Below are 10,226 nucleotides of genomic sequence, written 5' to 3'. Positions count from 1 at the left end.
CTTTCATCCTTAGTGAGTTGTTTTACCAGCTAACTCTGAAAATAAAAGCATCTCCTCTCATTAAGAATTGGTCATGTCTTATGCCAGAGCCTTGTCCACCCTTCCAGCACCTGCTGGAACACAACAGTTTCTACACATTTTCTCTCAGTAAAACTGACCTAAAGATTCTTAGATCCCATCAAACTCACCAGCCAAAGGAGCGATCCACAGCATGCCTCGGATGCTCTCACTGCACAGAGAAAAATCTAAGAAGCTGAAAATATTTCTGTGCCTTTCAAGGTCAAATGCAGTTAAAGTGTTATTAGAAGTGGCACTCTGTTCCAAGGTAAAAGATGCCTGGTTATCTCAGCACAAGCTAGCTTAACTCTGCATGTTGCAGATTGATTTTATTTATTTATTTATCCATTCCATCATTCATTCATTCATTCTATTTATATCCCGCCTATCTGGTCTTGCGACCACGATTAGCTTTCGGTTTGTGATTGGTCATCAGGAGATAAACACAGATGTCATTTGCCAAACCAATTGTGTAGATATGACACTTTTAAGGAATTGTGTGTCTGGAGGGAGAACACTGTAATGGCAAGAAATACAGATTACTCATGTTGGCTGGATGTGTATTTGACCTTAAGTGACTGTTTTCTGCCTGCCATATATGCTTGCAGATTGTGTATGTGTGTGTGTATGTGCCTTAGCTTTCATATAATTAACATTCAGGTTTCTTCTTGTGTTCAGTTTCCCCCTGTCTTTTTGAATTTTTCTTACTTTCCAAATACATTAGCCTAATAGTTTATCATGCTTATTGTCTGATATAGCCTGCACACATATATAGAAATTCTGGCTTGTGTTTTTTTTCCCCAGGAAGCCATTGTCTGAATTGTTCCGTGACAATGGTAACTTAATTTTCTTCAGGTTCGCTATCAATCAGCAAATTTTAATGAAGTTCTGCTCTAGAAATTGAATCATTCAAAGAAGGCTTTATTGTTATTGCCAAGGGCATGTAAATAATGGCCAAACAGTTTGTACCTGCTTGATATCTCAGGATGCAGGTATCCTACAAATGAGTATTGTTTGTTGCATTCCTGCCCACACCAATCTTATTTCAGGATCATTTTAAGTGATCTGCTCCCTTGTACACCTCCGGTAACAGGTGGGAATGTAATATGTTCCAATTGCATTCAAGACCATCAAACTGATCTGCTAAGAAGTTAAGCTGGGGGGGTAGGAGGATAGGGATGGAACATGGAGTTTTTTCCCCCTTCTCAGGAATATCATCACCACAAAGCTGAAATTCTGAAGCTGTAAAAGAAAGCAGCCTCACATCTTGGGAAAGTTGGCTTTTTGGACTACAAATCTCAGAATCCTTCAACTAGCAGTATCAGCAGGATTCCTGGCTGAAGGTGGGTGGTTGTAGGTTTTGTAGTCTGAACAGTTTCTTCTCCAACCTCCAGAGTACCCACAATGTCGGCATATGGGCCATGAGAAATTTGTTCCAGAGTTTGGGAAGGCATTTGAATGAACAGAAACACAAAAAGTGAAAACGGGGAGTGGTTTAAAAAGAAAGAAAGACCTGGCAGAATGTTTGTGGTCAAGGAACATTTAATAAATCATTCTTTTAAAATGAGAAAAAGTCCAGGAATTTAAGAAACTGGTAGATCAGACATTTGAGGTCGGGCACAGCAAGCAAGTTGAAATTGCAGTGGAGATAGCTGGCTTGATGAAATAGGAGTCACAAAAAAAAGGTAGAAAAAGCTTTGGACTCCCCCCCACTCAACAAGGTAATCCTTTATCTTCCCTCATAAATAGAAGCACTAATTATTTTCGCAAAGACATATAATTGTCTATCAAATGCTAGTGCATGGTGAGGAAAGGGAATCACCGGCTTCTCACCCTATCCCATCTGGGAGATTTTCAGCATGTCAAACTGAACATCAAAAGAAAGTCTTAATATTCACTCATTAACCCATCTTCCTTCCTTTCTTTACATGCTGTGATAAAAAGATGTCTTTCATCAATAGAGCAACTGGGGTTACACAACTGGGGTTACTCATCTAAACATCTTATCTAGTTCGACTCTTTGGTAAATTCTAGTTTCGTAGAGGTCCTGAGGAGCTGCATGCAACCCACAGATAACTATGCCAGATCTAACTGTCGCCATGATCTGACAGACTTGACATAAAGCTTTGGGTTTTTTACTGCCAAACATAACGCAGTATGTTTGTATGCTTTGGAAGAGAAAAGTAAAGGCACTATTAATTCCATGTTTACTATCAAAATCTGAGTGGTGAAATGTTTAGCTTAGATTTATTATTGATGGAAAACAGGAATCATAAAACATGTCAAAATCATTAACTGTCCTGCAAAGAAAACCCCTCACAAATACCAATGGACCCAGTTGTTAAATCAATAAAAAGCAGCTGCATCCAACATAAATCTAAAATCACTCGGAAAATCTGAACGTGATACCATTTGAAATGGGCAAATGCTGCCGTCTTTTGCATTTTTTATTCTGTCTTGGACCTCCTGGTTCCATATAATGTGTTAGCTCTCTCTCGCTCTCTTTGTGTATGTGTGAAGAGGTAGAGTGTTTTGTTTTACATTTTTTCCCAGGGGTAGAGTGTTTGGATGGATGTGTGGTGCAGCTTTGGCCACATCCAGTGCTGACATGGGGCCTTTCAAGATTAACCATAAGGGAGCATGACCCTGGGGTGGGGGAAATCCTCCCTTCTCATCCTCTAGAGCAATGATCTGGAACATGTGACCATGTTTTGTGGCTACAGATGCCAGAATCCCAGAGCCAACATGCCAGTGCTGCCTATGAGATTCTGGGACTTGTAATGAAAAAAGAGCAATGTTTCCCATCTCTGATGGCCCTTGAAGTATCACAACCTGGATGTAACTAGCTAGCATTGGGGGGGGGTGTTTCTGTCCAAAAACATCTGGAGGGCCACAGATGTTTCCTATCTCTGCATTATACACACAATGGGCTAAAGGATATTTATCAGTTGATTGCATATCAATCTGTGAATCAAGGCCAGCATCCCATCCATAGGTAATACATACAGGTAAAAAGTTAATTAAAGTTATTTTTACATTTAAACCCAATTCTAAAATTAAATGTTATTGTTAATTTTTTTATTTTGTTTAAATTAAGACATGCATAACTCTCCTTCCAACCAACAGATGTCATGCTAGATTAATCTACATGGATCCTGGCACTTAGGTTGTTAGTTCTTACAACAAAAGAACACCACGTCATTAAATGCAGTGTCATCCCCAGACTGCTGTGGTGACTCCACTTTTGTCCTGAGCCCACATATAAAGGTATCATCTTTGCAACGAGGACTCCATAAGCCATAATGACCCCAATTATGTGAGTTGCCCCTGAGCACCGTCTCATCGCTGCACAAGAACTGGATGTTGTTGGCTGCAGTGTCATCACCAAACCCTTGGCTTTTCTCCACTCTAAGAGAAAAGGACACCAACTTGTGTGGTCTGGGACAGTGATTAATCTCAGACCAAGCACCCCACCTGCCAAGAAAGACAATGAAGTTGTCAGATATTTATGGCAGCCATTATGTGTCTTTCCTAGAACCTCAGAAAGCATTAATCAAGAAGATGATCAAGCCCAATAATTTCTCCACAGCACCATTCATTTTACTTCCAGGGGTAAATTCCAAATGTGACCATAGTTCTGGAAGGTTCATTAGCACAATAGGTTAGCCATTTCCCATTGATAATAGCCAGCTTCCGGTAGACATATGAAAACAGAGATGTATTCCAACAGAAATATACTGTTTCTGGAAATGATTCTCTTTCCTCTCAAACCCAGCAGCCTTTAACAGATACGTAGCATTTGACTTCAGGATTTCTTGCGATGGAGCGGAGTGGGGAGACATTTTGTTTCCCATGATGTGACCAGGATATTCTAGAAAGGTAGACTTATTCAGTCACACATTTAAAAAAAAGAGATTTATGGATTGTTGTGCAGGTGATCTTTGGAGGCAAAATAAATGGGAAAAGAAGTTCAGGTAAAAGAACAATTTGTTGCCTAAAAACCCCAGGAGATTTGTTAGGAGGCAACACAATATTATTTAGTGCTACTGCATCCAAAGTTAGAATGGCCATTATGATGTCCACCAGTAGAAAAGGGACAAGAACTGTGTGTGTGTGGTATGTGAGCCAGAAAAACAGGGCGAGGGAAGACAGATGGAGAAAGAGAAACAGAAAGCTCTAAATAGGAAACAAAGCAGTCCTAAGGTTATATAGGTACTATAAATTTTATATTTTCATTATATCTGCTAGGGCTTTTATGGTTAAATAAACCATATTTTCTATATTACAAGCAAAGGATGGACAGAAGCCCCCTGAACCACTTCATGAATGCATGGATGCCTAATAGGAGCTAACCCACCCTGTGTACTTTTGGAAACTTTCCCACCCAATATTTGTCTTGGTATCCTTATGTTGAAGACACCCATTCCTGTCAATGAGGAAATGTAAACAGCAAAGTCAGGTCACCAGAGATGGGGACTCATGAGTCATGATTCACTGTCAAGTTGCATTGGCAACTCGGATCTTTTTAAAAAAGATTCACACTCAATTTGTGACTTGGAACGATTTTTCTGAGTTGCGTTTTGAACTGCAGTGGTAGCAACAGTGGGGTGGTTGCGGCTGGAGCAGGTAGAGACTCAAAACACGACTTGGTCAGAGGCAGCAAGCCCTGCTTCCCTTCCAGGAGTCAGTTGCTGCCTCCACCCACGCAACCATCATCCACCTGATAGTCCAGTATGTGCACAGAGGCAGGAGCCAGCTCTGGGAAGGGAGAAGCCAGCCACTGGGCGAATCTTTGGGTCCTGCTCCCAAGCCTCGAGTCCTGAGTCCCAGGTCCCAAGTCTGAGTCTTGAGTCATTTGCCCTTGGGGGGGGGAGGCAAACGACCCAAAGACACAGACTCAGACTGGGGACTCGGAACCAAAAACTCAGATTTGGACCCCAGGACTTGCCAACATCCCTGCAGGTCACAGACTGAGTGGAGCAGGCATCATACCGTAGAAGGGCTTCTGCTAATGTTAGCAGCTGGACCTTCTCTTTCGTGCTCCTTCAAAAGGGCAATGAGGATGCTCCTTTTGCATTCCGTCTGTTTTGTCTGTTCTTTCTGCTCTATCCTTCCTGTTTCTGGATCTGAAATGAATGGTGCTGCAGCCACAAGACTTTGATGATTTACTCAATGATTTTGCAGCAGGAAAGTTCATTTCTGTGGTAAAGAAATGAACTTTATTTTCCTGAGTTTTTCTTTCTGTATTCCCTTTCTATTCATAAAGCATGTGTGCTGGATTTAATGGGCAAGATCTGCAGACATATTATTCTGTGGAACCTACAAATACCCCTGACTTGTTTAATTTTTACACATTCACCTGAAAAACAATGCACACCCCTATTAAAAGGCAAATCTGTCATGCAACTTACTTCTTTTAATTCATTCTATCTTTCTAGAAATTCAAAATTTGAATAAAAATGAACAGTTATTTCCAGTCTGTTAAATGGTAACCAGCTCAGTCCTTATAAAGATACAGAAATCGTGCAGATTAGATTTCTTAATAGCAATAGCCACCAGAATCCTGTTGGTAATCTCAACTAGAGTATGAACATGAAGTCAAAACATATGTAAATCCCATTGATGCAGTGGGTCCAGATGACAAATAGAAAGCCGGCTAGTTGCTAAAACTATAGGCTGTTATGTTTGCCTCATAACTAACATAACAGTCACCATCAAAATGACGATTAGGAATCACCCCACCCCAATTCAAATTGTCACTCATAAACACGAAGGAGAAAGAATAGCTTAGCAACCACATTATTGCTGAGCCTACACTAGGAGTGGCCAAGTGTGACTGGTCTTGTTGGACTACAACTGCCATTATACTTCACTATTGGTGAGAGCTTAGGAGAGATGTGGACGAAAAACATAAGCTAGACCAATACTGTATTGCGGATAAAAAAGAAAGAGCTACTCACTTTCCGACAGTAGATGAAATGAATGTGTTATCATTGCAGACCAGGCGTAGGCCGTTTAGGGCTGTATCGTCTTGTGAAGCTTTACCACCTTGATATGGCTCTACCTGGCATAGAGAAAGACTTGTGGTTTCGCTATGTGTAGAAAGAAATACATCTGGTAAAATTTTCTTAAAGCTATGAATCTGCCCACGGTTGTATATGATAAGAAGAAATTACAATGGAGATTGTCATACTCACCAATAACAGGGGAAGGGAACGGCTGAGGGCTTGGGGCATTTCTGCTCTCTACTGGACTTTAAATCCCCCCACCAGACCTGACAAAGTTGCCCACCTCTGCTTCACGCCTGTGGTGTAGAACCTTTAGCCTCCAAATGTTGATAGACTTGTTTCCATCATGCCTCATAATTCATCATACCCAATAAGACTGGCAGAAAATGGAATTCAACAACATCTGGAATGGCTTGCCATTGCTACCCCCCAAGTGAGCTTCCATGTCCAAATGGGGATTTTAGCACAGGTCTCCCAAGTCGTAGACCAACACTATATCCATTATACTGCACTGGCTCTCCTACTATTTAACATTAAACCAAGCTGGCTGGATGACTCTCTGGTTTTGTTGCCCAACTAACAGAACCTGAGGTCAGGAGCTCAGTTCCCAAGAAGTATAATGTTACAAGAACCCTTCCTGGTTCTTGTAAGAAGAGCCAGCCTGTGCAGCCTTGGGCAAGCTGTAAGGTAAAGGTAAAGGTTCCCCATGACAATTTTTGTCCAGTCGTGTTTGACTCTAGGGGGTGTTGCTCATCCCTGTTTCCAAACCATAGAGCCAGCATTTGTCCGAAGACAATCTTCCGTGGTCACATGGCCAGTGCAACTTAGACACGGAACGCTGTTACCTTCCCACCAAGGTGGTCCCTATTTATCTACTTGCATTTGCATGCTTTCGAACCGCTAGGTTGGCGGGAGCTGGGACAAGCGCCGGGCGCTCACTCCATCATGTGGATTCGATCTTATGACTGCTTGGTCTTCTGACCCTGCAGCACAGGCTTCTGCAGTTTAGCCCGCAGCGCCAACACGTCCCTCTGTACAAGCTGTACAGTCCAAGAATACAGTCCAAGAATACCCCAGATGACAGGTACAGTAGACCACTTCTGAGTGTTCTACAACTAGAAAATCCTGGAAGAAACTGAAATTGTCTTGATGGCGCACAATTATTATAAATAAAACCAAGCAAAGTGCATGCTACATAAAGGTACAAGTTTCACAAGTGTTCTCTGATTCACCAGCCAAGTGCTGGGTGCTGTACATCTGGTGAAGAGGAAAGGAACTTCTGTGAAGCAAAAACAAGAGCAGAAACATAAGAAATAACCAGTTGTGGAAACTAGTTTGCATAACATTAGATGAAAAGCAGAATGCAGAATAGTTTTTACCTTCAGTGAAAAGCCTATAGCGTGACCTATGAGACAATATTCTCTTTGCCCCCAAGAACCCCATTGTCCTCCATTTGCCACTTTGATGACTGAATCATAGCGGCGAGCCTCGGTATCCCAGAGACAACAGGAGAGGAGTGAGATGACCACAGCACTGATGGAAAAGCCCATACTTGTGTCTGAAAGATGGATGAAAAACGACAGTCAGAGGAGCACATAGTCGGGACATTTGGGTCATGTCTCTTTAATGTGAGGTTTGGCAACGTGTGTGCCAATAGCCCTGTGTGCCCAGTATGTCCCTAAGTGTGCCTGCAGTTGTGGTGGTCATTAAAAATAAAACAGGAAAGGCACAAAACAGGCGTGGGGACGAACCGGGCAAAAATGGGCCCCATATCTGTCAAAGAGAGAAAGGGTTCTTGTAAGTATATTCGCGAAGGCTTTCACGGACGGGATCTAATGGTTGTTCTGGGTTTTTCGGGCTCTTGTAAGATTATACTTTCTTTACTTATTAATTCTCCAGTGAAATCAAAGCAGTGTAGGCATCTCACCTTCTCCCCACTTTTTTTTAATCACAACAGCCCTGCGAGATAAGCCAGGCTGGTGCTAAATCACCCAAGGAACTTAATAGCTCAGTAGGGGCTTTAACCTGGGTCTCCAAAATCATAAACCCTTTGTCTTTTGCTGGATAGCTCAGTGGTTTAGGTGTTTGACTACACAGCCATTAATTTGGGAGTTCAATTCCCCACCGTGTCTCCTTGGCAGGGGCTGGACTTGATGATCCATAGGGTCCTTTCCAGCTCGGCAGCTCTAACATCATGACGATGAGCACATCCTCCATCTTTGCATGTGATTCTATACAAATGTAGATCTCCCTAGAACAGTTCAGCTTCCTTCCAAAACATCAGCAACATCTTTCTCTCTAAAGCTGAAGCTCTCATTTCTCTCCCAGGCCAAGCCAACTTCTCTGGCCTTTTACCTTCCAAGTGAAGAGGTATCTAAGTGTTCCTTATTTCCCTGACCTCAGTATTTTAGCAGTCATTTGTGAGAGTCACTACCCCACCAACTCCTCTGACTTAAGGGAAAAGGTTTCCAACATTATGGGACCTATTAAAGAAACCCTAAACCATGATTTCCCCCAGTTCCCATGTTTAGTCGTAAGTTTGCATAATGGACAACATTTTATGAGATGTCATCCCATTGGCCATGGTGGTTGGTAAGGGTTGAATTGCTGAGGCAGAGTCAGGAGAAACTGGGCTTGGAATACATGCAATGATGTGTCTGCTGTGTCCAATGCCATTCCACAAGGTAGGAAGCAAGGAAGAAAATAATGTTTTTGTTATTTACTAAAACATTATTTTCTTCCTTGCTTCCTTTTTGTGTCAAGTCTTTTCATACTGCAGTCCTCAAGGCAGGGCACGTCTTATTTCTTTACTTTATTTCCATCTCACTTTTCTCTCCAATAAGGGACCGAACCTGGTTTTGTTGTTTTTGTTAATTGGTAGCCCCATCTGGAATTCTTTCTGACTAAAGAACAGAGTAGAATTGTTTCAAAGGCATTTTTAAAAAAATTGGTCAACCATCTGTCAGATCTGCTTTGACCTAGATTCCTGCACTGAGCAAGAGGTAGGACCTGATGCCTGAAAGACCCCTTCTATTCTATGATTCTATCTATTACTTGATAAAAATGATGCCATCTTGAGTAATGGATGCTAAGCCTGTGTAGATCAACATTGCCCTCACTCTGAAAGGTCAAATGAGGAACGGTCCTACCATTAGGCAGATGGAGATGGCTTCCTTGGCAGCAGATACAAGGACATGGGATTTAATGGTGAGCTGTTGGGATAAAACTATGTGAAAGATCCTGCCCATCTTCAGTGTTGTAGGAAAATTCAGTGGCCAGTCTAGCTACCTTCTGTACACAGAATGGACGACTGGCGCAATCTTGTCTTCCTCAGAAAGGAAAAGGTCCTGGGACAAACACACCAAATCCTTTGGGTTGCACCTTCCCTTCTAATTGCAAAATGGAGGTGCTTTTGGATACCTCTGATCCTGTTTGTGAAAAATGTCCCCATCTTCTGGTTTACTTCCCTGTTACAATATTTACAGAAGGAACAATAGCTCTCCACCTCCTGTCCCTCCAATTTTATTCCACCCAAGCTGGAATTGCACATAATCCTGCCTGGATTGTTACCAGCTCTTTCCCTTTGCCTCTAAGCAAACTGTTCTTAGTACTACAGTGCAATTCTACTTACCGTCTCACAGCCAAATATCCTGGAGCCAAAATAAGAGAGATCCTGAGCTGAGCCGTGGAATAGGAAAGCAGACAGCACAGCGAGCAAGCACAGGAGAAGAAAATGTGGCCGTTTGTCCTGCAAGATAGAACCTGCTGTGCTCTGTTAAGCAAAAAAACCCTGCAGAGCATCCTCACTTATATGTCTCCCACACTCCCATCGCTAGTTGCCTTTAATTCAGTGCCTCCAACAGGCACTGATTTGGGGGGTCTGGGTTAGAAGGCAAGATGGTCGGGAGAGTAAGAGCGTCTCTTCAGCTTTTTGTGTTAGGTGTCAAAACATGGAGGCTTACACTGTTCAGTTCCCTTCTTTGTTTCTAACAAGGCGAAGGGAATCCCTCTCACTCCCTCAGGCAGAATTCCCTTTGGGGCGATTGTGTGGGTAATAAAATAAATAAATGAGTGGGTGGGAATGTGTGTGTACACACACTCTCTCTCTTTTCTGTCCACAGCAGGCAAAATGCCGGTCTGGGCCTCCACCTAAGAAGATCT

General features: G+C 42.4%; 1 protein-coding gene across 1 annotated transcript; it reads right to left on the bottom strand.

The window, feature by feature from the left end:
- Positions 1–385: 385 nt before the first annotated feature.
- LOC110084082 (vitelline membrane outer layer protein 1) lies at positions 386–9,805 on the bottom strand. The gene is made up of 4 exons (XM_078390082.1): positions 9,697–9,805; positions 7,445–7,623; positions 6,018–6,121; positions 386–3,531 (listed from the first exon to the last, which is right to left on the bottom strand). The coding sequence occupies exons 2-4, from the start codon at positions 7,613–7,615 to the stop codon at positions 3,228–3,230; spliced, it is 579 nt and encodes a 192-aa protein (XP_078246208.1). The 5' UTR covers positions 7,616–7,623; positions 9,697–9,805; the 3' UTR covers positions 386–3,227.
- Positions 9,806–10,226: the final 421 nt, after the last annotated feature.

This window comes from Pogona vitticeps, chromosome 3, assembly GCF_051106095.1.
Source record: "Pogona vitticeps strain Pit_001003342236 chromosome 3, PviZW2.1, whole genome shotgun sequence".
Lineage (NCBI taxonomy): Eukaryota > Metazoa > Chordata > Lepidosauria > Squamata > Agamidae > Pogona > Pogona vitticeps.
Note: the sequence above shows the minus strand (reverse complement) of the source record. Positions and strands in the feature narration are given on the sequence as shown.